This window comes from Oncorhynchus masou, chromosome 11, assembly GCF_036934945.1.
Source record: "Oncorhynchus masou masou isolate Uvic2021 chromosome 11, UVic_Omas_1.1, whole genome shotgun sequence".
Taxonomy (NCBI): Eukaryota; Metazoa; Chordata; class Actinopteri; order Salmoniformes; family Salmonidae; genus Oncorhynchus; species Oncorhynchus masou.
The window spans coordinates 35937372-35957114 of NC_088222.1; the positions used below are offsets into that span (position 1 = coordinate 35937372).

A 19743-nucleotide genomic window follows, 5' to 3' on the forward strand; every position below is an offset into this window, starting at 1 on the left:
TTTTTTTGAAAGAAATGCACATTTTTTGTCCATTAAAATAACATAAAATTGATCAGAAATACCATGTAGACATTGTTAATGTTGTAAATGACTATTGTATCTGAAAATGTATGATTTTTTTATTTATGGAATATCTACATAGCTGTACAGATGCCCATTATCAGCAACCATCACTCCTGTGTTCCAATGGCACTTTGTGTTGGCTAATTCAAGTTTATCATTTTAAAAGGCTAATTGATCATTAGAAAACCCTTTTGCAATTATGTTAGCACATTATTAAAGAAGCAATAAAACTGGCCTTCTTTAGACTAGTTGAGTATCTGGAGCATCAGCATTTGTGGGTTCGATTACAGGCTCAAAATGGCCAGAAACAAAGAACTTTCTTCTGAAACTTGTCAGTCTATTCTTGTTCTGAGAAATGAAGGCTATTCCATGCAAGAAATTGCAAAGAAACTGAAGATCTCGTACAATGCTGTGTACTACTCCCTTCACAGAACAGCACAAACGGTCTCTAACCAGACTAGAAAGAGGAGTGGGAGGCTCCGGTGCACAACTGAGCAAAGGGACAAGTACATTAGAGTGTCTAGTTTGAGAAACAGACGCCTCACAAGTCCTCAACTGGCAGCTTCATTAAATAGTACCAGCAAAACACCAGTCTCAACGTCAACAATGAAGAGGCGATGCTTTTGTTTTTATTGGCCAGTCTGAGATATGGCTTTTTCTTTGCAACTCTTCAATTTAATGATAGTAAAGATACGACAATGTACAAGAAGTGAAGTCTATATTCTAAATCATATATTCTAAATCAGATTGGACACCCAGCAGGGCATCTAATCCGGCCCGCAGGTGGTCTGAGTAAAACATGTATTTATTAATATTGTTATTTAATTTTTTGTCTTCTTTTTTTGTGTGTAGTAAAACAAACTCAATATACTTTTAAATAATTAAAACCAAATCGAAACAGTGTAGAAATGATAATGGTTTCTTGACTGTGTCCAGCTTGCTAACAATAACCAAAATTAAAGCTAGACAGTCAGGGAGTATCGAACATTCCTAAATGATGTTGGCGAGGAAATATAATACATTTTCTGTGCGGCCCTCCGGAGCAACATTTGAATGACACATCTGTTCTAGATACTCTAGACAATAATACATCATGGCCAGTAGGTCAAGTCCTCCCTTGGAGGTAAATGCAATAGTATAAATGGAGTAGTAGCCCATATGGGACACCTCAGTATATTGTCCATTGTCCATTAGTTGGTGTGGTGTGATCACTGTTTTAATGTCCTGGACCATAGGCAATATAATGACAACAAAATCCAATGCTCAGCAAAAATAGTATTAATGTTCCTTGTACCCAATTGGGGAGTGGGGGGGCTGGGTCCTCGTCATTGTCTTATTCTGAGGGCAGAATCATAGCAATAGGCTAGGCTGAGTGATCATGCATGGATAACATACCTGAATATTGAGCCAGTCATGGTAGGGTTCCATTTGTCGACTTGTCCCCTTGTGTGTTGGGTTTGATGTGATTATTAAAGAGGTCTTGACAGTGGAAAACATGTGTATTGTGTTCTGGAAGGTCAAGATGAGTTTTGCCGGGTGGATGAAGCCTCATCTAGCTTGCACAGATTTAGCTTGCGTAGCTTGGAACTCACCTCGTTGTAGGTCGCCCTCTGTTTTAGCAGTTCGACAGGTCAGTGACTCTTTGACTGTCCTCTCCCTCTCCCTCCACCTCAGGCATACGTTTTGTCCTGGTCCCAGAGGGAATATGGCCTGGGTGTTTAAAAGGGTTTATTTGTGGAGATGTGTGCTGTTTGTTGCTGTTTGCAGCGATCTGTGTGGTAATACGTGTGGAAGAAGAGGGGGAATAGGAGGGGGAAGAGAAGACGGGAGGAGGAGGAGGAGGAGGGAGGAGAGGAGGAGGGCCCTGCAGTGTGTTATGAGTAAGGAAGATGAGGTATAGGAGGAAGAGGGACACTCTGTAGTGTGTAATGAATGAGGAAGAGTAGGAATAGGAGGAGGAAGACCTTGTAATGATCAACACTGTATGTTTTTCCTACAGGGCCGGAATCTGTCCCTGGCGTTTCAGGCTGCAGAGAGCATTGGCATCAAACCCTCCCTGGTGAGTTGAACTGAGCAACCATAGACCAGACAATGCACCAAAGAAGCATGGACGCTTTGATCTGGTTTATTCCTAAACAAATGACCTAATTTGATTAACTACAGAGTGCTGCAGAGAGCATCGGCAGCAAACCCTCCCTGGTGATTTGAACTCAACAACCAGAGACCAGACAATGCACCAAAGAAGCATAGACACTTTGATCTGGTTTATTACTAAACAAATGACCTGATTTGATTAACTACAGAATGAATAGCATGCTTTGAGTTGGTCATCTACAGAAGCAACATTTGATTAGATGATTGAATTTTATCAAGTGATAGAGTGATCAGCGTTCAATACTGTAGTGCCCTCCAAGCTCGTCAGCAAGCTCGGGACCCTGGGACTGAACTCCTCCCTCTGCAACTGGATCCTGGACTTCCTGATGGGCAGACCCCAGGTGGTGAGGGTAAGCAACAACATCTTCACCAAGCTCACCCTCAACACGGGGGTGTGTGTTTCGCCCCCTCGTGTACTCCCTGTTCTCCCACAACTGTGTGGCCACGCACAACTCCAACACCATCATCAAATTTTCTGACGACGGTGGTAGGCCTGATCACTGACAGCGATGAGACTTGGCAGTGTGGTGCCTGGACAACAATCTCTCCCTCAATGTTAGCAAGACCAAGAAGGAAACAGTGGGGGGAGCATGACCCCCTCCACATCAATAGGGCTGAAGTGGAGAGGGTCAAGAGCTTCAAGTTCCTCGGTGTCCAGGTAACATGGTTATAACGGCGCCTCTTCTCCCTCAGGAGACTAAAGAGATTTGTCATGGGCCCTCAGATCCTCAAGAAGTTTTACAGCTGTACTATCGTGAGCATCTTGACTAGCTGCATGACTGCCTGGTATGGCAACTTAACCACCCTTGACCGCAAGGCTCTACTGAGGGTGGTACGGACGGCCCATGTACATCATTGAGCCAAAGCTACCAGCCATCCAGGACATTTATACCAGGCGTGTATGTGGAAGGCCCAGAAAATTGCCAAAGACTTCAACCATCCCAGCCATGGACTGTTCTAAGGCTCCAAGACAGCTTCTATCCCTAAGCAATAAGACTGTTGAACAGCTAACCAATGGCTGCCCACCCTCACCCACAGGCTATCGGCATTAACTGTACCTGCTCTGGCATTGCGCATGGTGATCTTAGGGTTAAGTGAGGCTGCTCAGCCATGGAAACCCATTTCATGAAACTCTCGATGAACAGTTATTGTGCTGACGTTGCTTCCACAGGCAGTTTGGAACTCAGTAGTGAGTGTTGCGATCGAGGACAGGGATTTTTACACGCCACACGCTTCAGCACTGTGAGCTTGTGTGGCCTACCACTTTGCAGCTGAGCCGTTGTTGCTTCGAGACGTTTCCACTTCAAAATAACAGCACTTACAGTTGACAGGGCCAGCTCTAGCAGGGCATAAATTTGACAAACTGAGTTGTTGGAAAGGTGGCATCGTATGACGGTGGTACTTTGAAAGTCACTGAGCTCTTCAGTAAGGCCATTTTACTTCCAATGTTTGTCTATTGAGATTGCATGGCTGTGTGCTCGAATTTATATACCTGTCAGCAACGGGAGTGGCTGAAATCCACTCATTTGAAGGGGTGTCCACATACTTTTGTATATATAGTGTATGTAGCCTACACGCGACCTCTCAATGCAGTTTACTGAAGGTAATCTCCATCTTACATTCATGAAATCTCCTATCTCCAATCTAGCTTTGTGACAATGACAGACGCTCAACATATGAAGTGCAGCTAGGACTACTCACTCTTAACAAAATGTCTGGTACAATGTGTCCACAAACACGCTCGAGGAAATAGACATTTTGTTCCATGATGTTACAATAACAAAAGCGAGTGCACAGGCTTCACTAGATTTGTTGTACCGGGGCACTATCTCTGCTACTGGTGCTGAGTCACCGCTACTAGGCCTATTTGCTTGTCTGGTTGTTAAGTGGAGAATCGGATATGTTCCCTGTGACAAAATAACCACAATAAGTGGGTTATCATAAAGTATAAACAGCCACAACATTCCAAAATTCCCCTGATAGCCAGGTGCAAGGGGAGAGAAAAGTACCAACAAGCTCAGTCAAAAATAAGCTAAATCAAATGTCATTTTCACTAGACTGTAGTCCAATAATCACATATTTTAGGCCTACATTTAAACAAATTTACATCAGCGAAATAGTGTGGTGACTTTGACAGAACTTTGAGTTGATTGTGACAAATTGTGAAAAATTGTGACAAATACAGTCATGGCCAAATGTTTTGAGAATGACACAAATATACATTTTCACAAAGTTGCTGCCTCAGTTTGTATGATGGCAATTTGCATATACTCCAGAATGTTATGAAGAGTGATCAGATGAATTGCAATTAATTGCAAAGTCCCTCTTTGCCATGTAAATTAACTGAATACCAAAAAAACGTTTCCACTGCATTTCAGCCCTGCCACAAAAGGACCAGCTGACATCATGTCAGTGATTCTCTCGTTAACACAATGCTGTGAGTGTTGATGAGGACAAAGCTGGAGATCACTCTGTCATGCTGATTGAGTTCTAATAACAGACTGGAAGCTTCAAAATTAGGGTGGTGCTTGGAATCATTGTTCTTCCTCTGTCAATCATGGTTACCTGCAAGGAAACACGTGCCATCATAATTGCTTTGCACAAAAAGGGCTTCACAGGCAAGGATATTGCTGCCAGTAAGATTGCACCTAAATCAACCATTTACCGGATCATCAAGAACTTCAAGTAGAGCAGTTCAATTGTTATGAAGAAGGCTTCAGCGCACCCAAGAAAGTCTAACAAGAGCTGGGACCGTCTCCTAAAGTTGATTCAGCTGCGGAATCAGGGCACCACCAGTACAGAGCTTGCTCAGGAATGGCAACAGGTAGGTGTGAGTGCATCTGTACGCACAGTGAGGCGAATACTTTTGGAGGATGGCCTGGTGTCAAGAAGGGCAGCAAAGAAGCCACTTCTCTCCGTGAAAAACATCAGGGACAGACTGATATTCTGCAAAAGGTACAGAGATTGGACTGCTGAGGACTGGGGTAAAGTAATTTTCTCTGATAAATCCCCTTTCCGATTGTTTGGGGCATCCGGAAAAAAAGCTTGTCCGGAGAAGACAAGGTGAGCGCTACCACCAGTCCTGTGTCATGCCAACAGTAAAGCATCCTGAGACCATTCATGTGTGGGGTTGCTTCTCAGCCAAGGGAGTGGGCTCACTCACAATTTTGCCAAAGAACACAGCCATGAATTAAGAATGGTACCAACACATCCTCCGAGAGCAACTTCTCCCAACCATCAATTAACAGGTGTGCCTTGTTAAAAGTTCATTATTAACAGGTGTGCCTTGTAAAAAGTTAAAGTTAAGGTATGGGTGGTATACAGAAGATATCCCTATTAGGTAAAACACCAAGTCCATATTATGGTAAGAACAGCTCAAATAAGCAAAGAGAAACGACAGTCCATCATTACTTTAAGACATGAAGGTCAGTCAATCCGGAAAATGTCAAGAACTTTAAAAGTTTCTTCAAGTGCAGTCGCAAAAAACATTAAGTGGTATGATGAAACTGGCTCTCAGGAGGACCGCCACAGGAAAGTAAGACCAAGAGTTACCTCTGCTGCATATAAGTTCATTAGAGTTACCAGCCTCAGAAATTGCAGGCCAAATAAATGCTTCACAGAGTTCAAGTAACACACACATCTCAACATCAACTGTTCAGAGAAAACACTATTAAAGGACACCAATAAGAATAAGGGACATGCTTGGGCCAAGAAACACGAGCAATGGACATTAGACCAGTGGAAATCTGTCCTTTGGTCTGATGAATCAAAATTTGCGATTTTTGGTTCCAGCCGCCGTATCTTTGTGAGATGCAGAGTAAGTGAGCGGATAGTCTCTGCATGTGTGGTTCCCACCGTGAAGCTTGGAGGAGGTGTGATGGTGTGGTGGTGCTTTGCTGGTGTCAATGTCAGTGATTTATTTAGAATTCAAGACACACTTAACCAGCATGGCTACCACAGCATTCTGCAGCGATACCCCATCCCATCTGGTTTGCGCTCAGTGGAACTATCATTTGTTTTTCAACAGGACAATGACCCAACACACCTCCAGGCTGTGTAAGGGCTATTTGACCAAGAAGGAGAGTGATGGAGTGTTGCATCAGATGACCTGGCCTCCTCAATCCCCTGACATCAACCCAATTGTCATGGTTTGGGATTAGTTGGACCACCGAGTGAAGGAAAAGCAGCCAACAAATGCCCAGCATATGTGGGAACTCCTTCAAGACTTTTGTAAAAGCATTCCATGTGAAGCTGGTTGAGAGAATGCCAAGAGTGTGCAAAGCTGTCATCAAGGCAAAGGGTGGCTACTTTGATGAATCTCAAATATAAAATATATGTTGATTTGTTTAACACTTTTTGGTTGTGTGTTATTTCTTAGTTTTGATGTGTTCACTATTATTCTAGAAAACCCTTGAATGAGTATGTGAGTCCAAACTTTTTGCTGGTACTGTACAGTATCAACCTCAACTAGCACTGTATCCCTGCATATATGGTACTGGTACTGTTCTTGTAAATATTCTTGTGCTTTTTATTTATTGTGTGTTTTTATTTGTATTTATCTGACCTAGTATGGTTTCCGTGCTCTTTTAAGGATCCTATTCAGGATTTTCTATTTCATATCTTTGATATTCAACACTGCATTGTTGAGGAAGAGCTTGTAAGTAAGTACTGTTTACACATGTTGTATCCTGTGCAACAAATTAACATTGATTTGATTTGACATTTCTGATAGAGTTGGTTGAAGTGCCTCGAGCATCTGTTCCCACACTGTGTCTATAAAATCTGCAATGTTTTACTATTACTATTTTTCATCCATATTACATTAAAAATGTTATATAAATGTTTTAGATGCAGATGAAATAGGTGTCGTGCCACTGGTGCCATTCGTGCTTGATTGACATCTGCATACATGGGTGGCAGGGATCCTCTCTCATGAACAAACAAAATTGGAGCATAAACAAACAATATTTCATGAACAAACAAACTGTTATCATGACACGCACAAACCATCCCTGCAGAACTACTCAAGACATTTACCACTGTCAACACAGGCCTATGCACACAGACACAGAGTAACACACACACAAACCAGTGATGTAGAAAACCTGAACAGACGTGCTGCGCCTTTTATAAATCTGTCTTTGACCAATCAATAGAAGCCTGTCCGTAGATTGACTACTTTACATTTATTCAGATGTCAGATGTATATGTTTTATGACGTGAAACCGTATAGACTTGTTTTTTAACTTGGCATTGTCATCTGCCTTTGGATTTGCCTCAGTGCACCACCGTTTAAGAAGTCAATATAGTGACTGTGTCCGAATACCCACACTAGCGTACTACATACGTAGGCTACTCATCGTTACATACTATTTAGCACATACGGTTTAGTTAAAAAGTATGCAGTATGCCACGGCCGAAATGCAGTAGCTCAGTAGAATCTCCTGACTGGCTGTTTAGATAGGGCGGGGCCAAGTGCTGGTAGAGTTTTCCAAATTCCAATTTGATTAATTTCTCTCAACTCTCTATAGAATAGGAATGGATTTATAGGCCTAAGGCTGGTTATAGGCAGAATATCACATTCAACCTAAATCACAGCCCATAAAGCCCATCTGTACTATTTAAATGGACTAAAGACAGAAACATATCATTTGGTTCCATTTCAACATATTTATTAGTGAAACCAAAGTGTTGAAACATGTATAGATTCAATTAAATAGCCTAGTGCACACACCAAAACACACCAAAACGTTTTAAATGTTCAAATCAAAAGGCTAATGCACAAAACAACATGGACAGGCAGATGCATCGCAAATTCAGAACCGTTGGGCAGCAACATAGTAAACTAAAGCACTGATCATTGGGAACAAGATCAGAGTGACTGCTAAGGCATGATTCATAAATTAAATAATTAAATAGATAACCCAGCCTACCTAGCCTACAGTCTATATGTTTAAATTAAAAGGCCTGATTGACTTGACATCAATAACTCAGCCACATCCTGAGTCCTCGGGGCCGACACGTTCAGAAGTCAAAAGACACATTCAGAAATGAAATATGGTTTAGTACTGGCAAAGGACAAGAGAACAAGAAACACTTTTCAATGAGAAAACAGAAATCCACTTAAAAAATTAAAAAATAAGTCTGTCTTCAGTTGTAGCTTAAGATGCTATAGCCTACTCGTGATAATTTTAAGGAGAACAAAAACAACATAGTTTCGCTATTTGGCATCTTCCCTAATTAATGGTTTGACTACTTGAACAGAACTAGGGCCTATCACTCGCAGCCCACCTCTTCCAATGCATTGTGGAAAAGTGTGCATCAAATTCTGCTAGATGAAGACCGGAATGAGTATAACATCCTGGCATTTAAACCATACTCGATTTGCGAAAATTCACATCGGCCTAATATAACACATCCTTATTTGCATACTGAGAAGGTGTAATGCGCGATTACACTGTTTCCCGCTATTTGTCGATTTCAGTAGCACATCCCCATATCTAAGTGATTACTATGACATCCAGGCATTTAAAGTATACTCGATTTTCAAAATGTTGCATACTATTCAACATGTATTTTTCCACATATTCAAATGACTTACTATTTAGGACACAAGTATGGGTATTCGGACACGGCCACTGTGTGGAGCAGGGTTCCCCAACTGGCGGTCCATAGGCCCCCCAAGTTTTCTGAGCAAATTATAATATTTTTTGTTGTTGTTGTTGGACATAAAAGACTGTAAAAACACCAGGAAATCAGCTCCAAGTGATTTTAATTTTGGAAATCTGTTCCCAAGTATTCCCACTCATAATGGAGACATGTAATTGTATACAAATTATTACATCAAATATAAGTTAGTCAAATATTATATCTGTTTGGGCTTGTAGTCTGCCAATTATTTTAAATTATGTTCCGCCCCAAGACCATCTGCTCAAGAACAAATCAGCCCACGGCTGAATTTAGTTGATGATCCCTGGTGCAGAGCAAACAGCTGCATTTAGCAGTGTGTGTCTGTGTGTGTGTCTGTGTTTCTGTGCCAGCGTGCATGCTTGAGTGTGTGCATGTGCATACGTGTCAGGAAAATCATAGATCACAGTTTTGATTTGATCTGACTCCAAACCAACAGCCGTTTTGAAATACTGATTATACAACCAGCGTGTATGGATGGGTATGTATCACCAGGAGTAATAGTTATTTTAAAGGTGCAAATAGCAGTTGTTGCATACATTTTTGGACTTATAAATGAATGATATGTTCCCATTGATTCTTGAAGAATATAACTTATAAATGCCTCATCAACTGTCACGCCTCATCAGAATACAAAATATAGGGTTGTTTTACTCCAGTGTTACATTAAATGTAAACAAACACTATATAGCCTTAAAAGATGGTTAAAACTATCATTTTGATATCATGGATGGTCGGTCAGTCCTTGCATCTATAGATCTGTCTATGAATTTGAGAGTGTTTACATTTTTTCAGCCCCATCCCTCAGCTTTTTACAGAAACGGGCAGGGAGTACGCTTTGTTATTATTTCTACTGCTGATTGCTGCTTTAAAATAAATATTTTTACTGTTATTTCCCATAAACCTAGCTCATTCTGTGCCTTTGCCAGCTCCCCTGTCATGTTCGTTGTCATGCCAATAATGGATAGGCTAAGGCGTGACAAGGAATGAGAGATTATTTTAAACCTGCCCAGTTTTGTATAGTGAATGTGTGGGTGTTTAGAGGACAGTGGAGGGTATATCTGTGTGGACGTAGCAGGATTACACTCTTATTTTTTTTTAAAGGAGCTATCTAGAACCTAAAAGGGTTCTTCGGCTGTCCCCATAGGAGAACCCTTTGAAGAACCCTTTGGGTTCCAGGTAGAATCCCTTTGGGTTCCATGTTGAACACTTTTCACAGAGGGTTCGACATGGATCCCAAAAGGGTTCTACCTAGAACCAAAAAGGGTTCTACTTGGAACTGAAAAAAGGTTATCCTATGGGGGAAACCGAAGGCATTGGTACACTATGTGTGCTTTATGACAGTGTATGTTAGCCCTCTGGACATTAACGTAACTTGATTGACAATGGTATTTTCCATGTCCTACATTCTTTAGGGGCGTTTTGCCCTCATTGCATGCGAAGAGCAAGGCACACTATGGTAGCTGGGTGCTTGGGATAGTCAGGATCATAGACCTGGGTTCAAATGCTATTTGAAATCACTGCAAATACTTTAGATGGGCTTGATTGAGCATGTCTGACACTATGGACCTAATAGAATAGTTTAAAATGTGCAAACCCTGCCCAGCTGACCCTCTAGACAGGCTAAGGCAAACACGCAAAGTATTTGAAATATTTCAGATAGTATTTGAACCCAAGTTTGTTACAGTCAGGATCCCAGTTGGGTCCTTGCATCTTTCTTAAACCCATGCAAATGTTAAAATTACTCCCTGAGAGAGAACTTTCCAAGTACACAAATCTCAAGGATAGTTCAAATCCAAAGCACTCACACACCCAAGGGACCTAAATAAGGAATTAAGTCAGGCTTAAGTGCTTAATGTGAAACTATGGTTCACTTCACTCTGCTATTAGTGCAGGGGAAGTCATAGTTGAGGTTACAATGGAACGTCAGGATTGCCATGACATTACAAAGTCCAACCCCACTGGACGTCTGAGTCAAGACATTTGCCAACCAACCCAGTCTTAGAATAATCATCCCTCAAGCTTCATGAGATGGAGTGAGACAAACACATCAAATCACATTTATTTATATAGCCCTTCTTACATCAGCTGATATCTCAAAGTGCTGTACAGAAACCCAGCCTAAAACCCCAAACAGCAAGCAATGTAGGTGTAGAAGCACGGTGGCTGGGAAAAACTCCCTAGAAAGGCGAAAACCTAGGAAGAAACGTAGAGAGGAACCAGGCTATGAGGGGTGGCCAGTCCTCTTCTGGCTGTGCCGGGTGGAGATTATAACAGAACATGGCCAAGTTGTTCAAATGTTCATAAATGACCAGCATGGTCAAATAACAATAATCACAGTAGTTGTTGAGGGTGCAACAAGTCAGCACCTCAGGAGTAAATGTCAGTTGGCTTTTCATAGCCAATCATTAAGAGTATCTCTACCAGCAGGTCTGGGACAGGTAGCATGTCCGGTGAACAGGTCAGAGTTCCATAGCTGCAGGCAGAACAGTTGAACCTGGAGCAGCAGCACGGCCAGGTGGACTGGGGACAGCAAGGAGTCATCATGCCAGGTAGTCCTGGGGCATGGTCCTAGGGCTCAGATCCTCCTCCGAGAGAGAAAGAGAGAATTAGAGAGAGCATACTTAAATTCACACAGAACACCGAATAAGACAGGTGAAGTACTCCAGATATAACAGACTGACCCTACCCCCCGACACATAAACTACTGCAGCATAAATACTGGAGGCTGAGACAGAAGGGGTCAGGAGACACAGTGGCCCCATCTGATGATACCCCCGGACAGGGCCAAACAGGAAGGATATAACCCCACCCACTTTGCCAAAGCACAGCCCCCACACCACTAGAGGGATATCTTCAACCACCAACTTACCATCCTGAGACTGAGAATAGCCCACAAAGATCTCCGCCACAGCACAACCCAAGGGGGGCGCCAACCCAGACAGGAAGATCACGTCAGTGACTCAACCCACTCAAGTGACGCACACCTCCTAGGGACGGCATGGAAGAGCACCGGTAAGCCAGTGACTCAGCCCCTGTAATAGGGTTAGAGGCAGAGAATCCCAGTGGAAAGAGGGGAACCGGCCAGGCAGAGACAGCAAGGGCGGTTCGTTGCTCCAGAGCCTTTCCGTTCACCTTCACACTCCTGGGCCAGACACTCAATCATATGACCCACTGAAGAGATGAGTCTTCAGTAAAGACTTAAAGGTTGAGACCGAGTCTGCATCTCTCACATGGGTAGGCAGACTATTCCATAAAAATGGAGCTCTATAGGAGAAAGCCCTGCCTCCAGCTGTTTGCTTAGAAATTCTAGGGACAATTAGGAGGCCTGTGTCCTGTGACCGTAACATACATGTAGGTATGTACGGCAGGACCAAATCGGAAAGATAGGTAGGAGCAAGCCCATCTAATGCTTTGTAGGTTAGCAGTAAAACCTTGAAATCAGCCCTTGCCTTAACAGGAAGCCAGTGTAGGGAAGCTAGCACTGGAGTAATATGATCACATTTTTTGGTTCTACTCAGGATTCTAGCAGCCGTGTTTGGCACTAACTGAAGTTTATTTAGTGCTTTATCCGGGCAGCCGGAAAATAGAGCATTGCAGTAGTCTAACCTAGAAGTAACAAAAGCATGGATTAATTTTTCTGCATCATTTGTGGACAGAAAGTTTCTGATTTTTGCAATGTTACGTAGATGGAAAAAAAGCTGTCCTTGAAACAGTCTTGATATGATCATCAAAAGAGAGATCAGGGTCCAGAGTAACGGAGAGGTCCTTCATGGTTTTATTTGAGACGACTGTACAACCATCAAGATTAATTGTCAGATTCAACAGAAGATCTCTTTGTTTCTTGGAACCTAGAACAAGCATCTCTGTTTTGTCCGAGTTTAAAAGTAGAAAGTTTGCAGCCATGCACTTCCTTATGTCTGAAACACAGGCTTCTAGTGAGGGCAATTTTGGGGCTTCACCATGTTTCATTGAAATGTACAGCTGTGTGTCATCCGCATAGCAGTGAAAGTTAACATTATGTTTTCGAATGACATCCCCAAGAGGTAAAATATATAGTGAAAACAATAGAGGTCCTAAAACGGAACCTTGAGGAACACCAAAATTGACAGTTGATTTGTCAGAGGACAAACCATTCACAGAGATAAACTGATATCTTTCCGACAGATAAGATCTAAAGCAGGCCAGAACTTGTCCGTGTAGACCAATTTGGGTTTCCAATCTCTCCAAAAGAATGTGGTGATCAATGGTATCAAAAGCAGCACTAAGGTCTAGGAGCACGAGGACAGATGCAGAGCCTCGGTATGACGCCATTAAAAGGTAATTTACCACCTTCACAAGTGCAGTCTCAGTGCTATGATGGGGTCTAAAACCAGACTGAAGAATTTCATATACATTGTTTGTCTTCTGGAAGGCAGTGAGTTGCTGCACAACAGCTTTTTCTATAATTTTTTGAGGGGAATGAAAGATTCGATATAGGCCGATAGTTTTTTATATTTTCTGGGTCAAGGTTTAGCTTTTTCAAGAGAGGCTTTATTACTGCCACTTTTAGTGAGTTTGGTACACATCCGGTGGATAGAGAGATGTTTATTATGTTCAACATAGGAGGGCCGAGCACAGGAAGCAGCTCTTTCAGTAGTTTAGTTGGAATAGGGTCCAGTATGCAGCTTGAAGGTTTAGAGGCCATGATTATTTTCATCATTGTGTCAAGAGATATAGTACTAAAACACTTGAGTTTCTCTCTTTATCTTAGAGGTTACCATGTTAGAGACAGATATATTGATTTTTTTATGGGTTCCCCAGGTCTATGCCATTGCCTTGGAAATCAAACATACGGTTTCATCCCAGAAGACTGATTGTTTACATCAGACATTTGACAGTAAACAGTATGGTGGTGGTGACTCACGACTAAACACCACCAAATCTAAGGCTGTTATGCAAAGCTGACCCAACCCTGGCTAGGGCTGCTCTGATGGCAGTGTCACAGCACAAGACAGGTATCCTGACCCTGTAAATGCTGGCCTGTCTGTGTCTCTAAGGCTCAGCCTTCCATGTCTGTTTTTCTCTCACCATTATTATCTCGAACCTGATTTGTGTCTGAGCCACGATCTGTGGCCAAGGATTAAGATCCAAATCTGTGTACCAACACAAGCACACGCAGGCATGCACACACACACACACACACACACACACACACACACACACACACACACACCTTTGTCATACACTACTTTTTTTGTCCCGACTGAGTTTGAATTGATCTGCATAATCGATAATGATGAAAATCAGTCTTGTATATTATATAATGTATGTAGAATTTATTCATGTTTATATACACACGGTGTACAAAATATTAAGAACACCTGCTCTTTCCATGTCATAGACTGAATCCAGGTGAAAACTATGATCCCTTATTGATGTCACTTGTTAAATCCTCTTCAGTCAATGTAGATGAAGGGGAGGAGACAGTTTAAAGAAGGATTTTTAAGCCTTGGGACAATAGAGACAAGGATTGTGTATGTGTGCCATTCAGAGGGTGAATAGGCAAGACAAAATATTTAAGTGCCTTTGAAAGTGGTATGGTAATAGGTGCCAGGCAAACCGGTTTGAGTAGGTCAAGAACTGCAACGCTGCTGGGTTGCGCAACAGTTTCCTGTATGTATCAAGAATGGTCCACTACCCAAAGGACGTCCAGCCAATTTGACACAACTTTGGGAAGCATTGGAGTCAACATGGAACAACATCCCTGTGGAATGCTTTCAATACCTTGTAGAGTCCATGCCCCAACGAATTGAGGCTGTTCTGAGGGTAAAAGGGGGTGCAACTCAATATTACAGTAGGAAGGTTATCCAAAAGTTTTGTACACTCAGTGTATAGCATCCATGTATGAAATGTTGTATAATGCTCCTACATTAAACAGTTGAGTGAACTGTTTTTTTTCTCTGTCTATATGTCTGTCTGCCCTTTCAGGACATTGATGAGTTGATGCACACGGACAGACCGGACTGGCAGAATGTCATGCAGTATGTTTCTCAGATCTACAAGTACTTTGAGACTTGACCAGAGAACAGGGGGCAGGAGGACAGGAGGAGGAAGAAGAAGGGATGCACCGCAGCACTTCCTGTAGGGTCCATGTCACCTTCTCTCAACATGGAACCCTAGAACCCTTATTCCTCAAACACACTGACTGAACCCCCTCAACTGACTCTCACATCCTCCTCAACACTAAAAGTTTGAACTTGCTTGGAGTTACTGTTTTTCTAACTCCTAAGTACATAATGGTACAATCGACACTTTGTGTTAGAATGCTGAGATCTGTGACTGCAAATAAGAAATATAAAACCTTATTGTTAGCCCTTACATGGAAAGACATGATGCAATTATTTTTTATTGTTTATGTTGAAGTCCAATGATTATTTAGAAATTATACTTTAAAGGGATAGTTCACCCAAATTACAAAATTACATATTGTTTTCCTTATCCTGTAAGCAGTCTATGGACAAGGTATGACAGCAATCCATGCATTGGTTTAGTTTCCTTGATACTGTTTCCAAATGCTAATGTTTTAGCATTTGTGGCACAAATCCCATTCAAGTCATGGCACCGATATTAGCATTGTTTGCACATGTCCAAATTATCCAAAAGTATCTCAAATGGATTATGAGCTCAACAAAGTCACTTATAGATGATTTAAACATGATTGGCGAAAAATGCTAATACCATGACTTGAATGGGATTTGTGCCACACATGCTAAAACATTATCATTTGGAAACAGCGCCAAGGAAACTAAACCAAAGCATAGATTCATTCCATCTCCATAGACTACTTACCAAGGTTATTGTGGTAAATCAAAACTGAAATTAAAACAAAAACGAATCATTATAAATGATTGAGTAAACTGAAATAAAGTAATTAGCAACCTGTTTGAAAAACTAAAACTATACTGAAACTATTATCTTTGACTCCAAAACAAACAAAAATAAAATAAAACACATTGAATGAAACATTAAATTAAACCATCACAACAAAAATGTTATGGATTCTCAATCCTTTGGGGGGTTTTCAAACAACTAGAATTTCTGCTGACCCACCACTCCACAAATCTAACAACACAACCTTCAAATCTGAAAATTTATATTTTTACATCAACAAATAACCTTCAATTGATTACATTTTCATCTCACTCATCAAATGTTTTGAACCAGTAAATACATCCCCCGCGACCCCTCTAGGAGTTGCGACCCCGAATTTGAATACCACTGGCTTACAGCGTAAGGAAACTAATACATCATATTGTAATTTGGTGAACTATCCCTTTAAAGGAAGAGTTTGGTTTTACATGAGAAGCCTATCAAATCAAATTGACTGCTTTCCGTTCGTCCAAAAGAAACCAATGCCTTTGTTTTTGTTTACGAGACAGACCCAAGTTGCCATCTATTGGCACTACAATGAATTGACAGCACTACATGTAGCTCTAAATAATATTTTACAGTCACACTATTTAATGTAAATGTGTTATTATTAATAAGGAATGTCTTCGCTGTTTAAGCACTGTGGGCCTGACTGACTCAATTAAACCATTATATGGTGTCCTTTAGCAACTGTTCTTTTGGGGTTTTGCACAGCAATATGATTTTGTCTCCAGCAAGCCTCTAGCTGTAGCTGTCATACTGGGGATGGTCGAGGGAACATAACTGCAAAAGCTGTTGAAACGAGGACAATTACGATGATGTCATCCACATGTACCATGAGAGACAATCCGGAATGAACCAACAACCCTGAATGTTTAGCTTCAGTCATGGTTAGTCTCTGATAAAGGAAGTACTGCAGTATACAGTATTTATTTATATATGTGCTCAGAAATGTGAGAATGATGCAGGAAATGTACAGTTGAAGTCGGATGTTTACATACACTACTGCTGGAGTCATTTCAACTTGTTTTCAACCACTCCACAAATTTCTTGCTATAGAAATTATAGCAATTTATTGCTATAACAAACTATAGTTTTGGCAAGTCAGATACTTGGTGCATGACACAAGTCATTTTTCCAACAATTGTTTACAGACAGATTATTTCACTTACAATTCACTGTATCACAATTCCAGTGGGTCAGAAGTTTGCATACACTAAATTGACTGTGCCTTTGAACAGCTTGGAAAATTCTAGAAAATGATGTCATGGCTTTTTTTCTGATTGGCTAATTGACATAATTTGAGTCAGTTGGAGGTGTACCTGTGGATGTATTTCAAGGCCTACCTTCAAACTTAGTGCCTCTTTGCTTGACATCATGGGAAAATCAAAAGAAATCAGCCAAGACCTCAGGAAATAATTGTAGACCTCCACAAGTCTGGTTCATCCTTGGGAGCAATTTCCAAATGCCTGAATGTACCACGTTCATCTGTACAAACAATAGTGAGCAAGTATAAACCCCATGGGACCACGCAGCCATCAAACCGTTCAGGAAGGAGACGTGTTCTGTCTCCTAGAGATAAATGTACTTTGGTGCGAAAAGTGCAAATCAATCCCGGAACAACAGCAAAGGACCTTGTGAAGATGCTGGAGGAAACAGGTACAAAAGTATCTATATTCACAGTAAAACGAGTCATATATTGACATAACCTGAAAGGCTGCTCTGCAAGGAAGAAGCCACTGCTCCAAAACCGCCATAAAAAAATCCAGACTCCGGTTTGCAACTGCACATGGGGACAAAGATCGTTCTTTTTGGAGAAATGTCCTCTGGTCTGATGAAACAAAAATAGCACAGTTTGGCCATAATGACCATCGTTATGTTTGGAGGAAAAAGGGTGAGGTTTGCAAGCCGAAGAACACCATCCCAACCATGACGCACAGGGGTGGCAGCATCATGTTGTGGGGGTGCTTTGCTGCAGGAGGAACTGGTGCACTTCACAAATAGATGGCATCATGAGGAGGGAAAATTATGTAGATATACTGTAGCAACATCTCAAGACACCAGTCAGGAAGTTCAAAGTTGGTCGCAAATGGGTCTTCCAAATGGACAATGTCCACAAGCATACTTCCAAAGTTGTGGCATAATGACTTAAGGACAACAAAGTCAAGGTATTGGAGTGGCCATCACAAAGCCCTGACCTCAATCCTATAGAAAATGTGTAGGCAGAACTGAAAAAGCGTGTGTGAGCAAGGAGGCCTACAAACCTGACTCAGTTACACCAGCTCTGACAGGAGGAATGGGCCAAAATTCACCCAACTTTTTGTGGGAAGCTTGTGGAAGGCTACCGTAAACGTTTGACCCAAGTTAAACAATTTAAAGGCAATGCTACCAAATACTAATTGAGTGTATGTAAACTTACAACCCACTGGGAATGTGATGAAAGAAATAAAAGCTGAAATATATAATTCTCTCTACTATTATTCTGACATTTCACATTCATAAAATGAAGTGATGATCCTAACTGACCTAAGACAGGGAATGTTTACTAGGATTAAATGTCAGGAATTGTGAAAAACTGAGTTTAAATGTATTTGGCTAAGGTGTATGTAAACTTCCGACTTCAACTGTATGTGAGCGTTTTCTATTACAGAGAGAGAGATTTCTGAGATTTGCTCAGAGGTGAAAGCCTCCTCTGGACTGAGTGACAGATGGATATTGTTAAATAAAGTATTTTGTCAATCATCACTGGTCATTCTCAAACTCTCTATTGTGTGTGTGTGTGTGTGTGTGTGTGTGTGTGTGTGTGTGTGTGTGTGTGTGTGTGTGTGTGTGTGTGTGTGTGTGTGTGTGTGTGTGTGTGTGTGTGTGTGTGTGTGTGTGTGTGTGTGCCTGCGTGTGTGTTAGATAAAATCGGTTGTCATCTAAAGCCTTGTTTATAACATGTAACAGGTGTCCTGTGTCTTGATCTTCTCCACATTCACATTTTCAATCATTAAAGTAGCTGTCCAGTGTTGCAGGTTTCTATGAAGTGTAACCTAGAATTAATGACAATGTGAATGAAATATATTTTGTTCCCAAAAAGTATAATTAAGGATGTTAAAAGGCTGTTATTTTCTGTTCCCCTGCAAGGCCTGAGAGGAAACAACAGAATGGTTTGGGCTTGTACCGATCAAAAACAGCTGATTTGCCAGCTCAGCCAATTCGAAGTGAATGTACTTGGATATTCAAATGAGCTATCAACTCTACGTCCCACCTACTGGCTAACAGACTTGCTTTATTTTACCCAGGCGACAGCTTAACCAAGACAAATAGTTTGGATGGATTCAGGATTTGGAAAAGCATTATGGAACTACTATGGCTCTTTATTATAACAGCAATAAATGCAGATCGATTATTTCACAAACGTGAGTTGTTTCTGTCCATTGCTTGTCCCTATTCCTGATTTTTTTCTTATTTAGCTAGCTAACTAGCTGCTACCTACATCAGTCAATAGCTAACTAGCTGCTACCTACATCAGTCAACAGCTAACTAGCTGCTACCTACATCAGTCAACAGCTAACTAGGGCTCTATTCAATCTGTAACGCTGAAGCTTTACAGATTATGCGATAGAAATGTAAACATAATTTCCAATTGAGCCGACATATGCAGCGTTTACCGTGAATGCAGGCTCCGCTAAAGCAGGAACATTGCCTTTAAATTTCAATCACGCTGTAAAGCTGAACTTCCGCGATGCGGATTGAATAGAGCCCCTAGGTTTCCTCTTGACATCCAACTTTTAGCAACAAACCAAAGTATTTGAAATAGAAGTGACTGGTGAAATAGATGTTGTAAAGGCTTCCTTTTAGCTAAACACCATCTGTGGATTGCTTTGCTCGACTAACTACCTTCTGTTTAGAGTGCAGTGCACTCCTGATTCTGTCTCCCCT

The 19743-nt window shown here is 41.4% G+C and overlaps 1 protein-coding gene across 1 annotated transcript in view; it reads left to right on the forward strand.

The window, feature by feature from the left end:
- LOC135548597 (cytospin-B-like) overlaps nucleotides 1-16502 on the forward strand; it is a 120395-nt gene extending 103893 nt beyond the window's left edge. The window contains exons 14-15 of the mRNA XM_064978359.1: nucleotides 2063-2122; nucleotides 14875-16502. Coding sequence (XP_064834431.1) covers nucleotides 2063-2122; nucleotides 14875-14964 — 150 coding nt within the window. The 3' untranslated portion in view covers nucleotides 14965-16502. The remainder of the gene's footprint in view (nucleotides 1-2062; nucleotides 2123-14874) is intronic.
- The last annotated feature ends 3241 nt before the right edge of the window (nucleotides 16503-19743 follow it).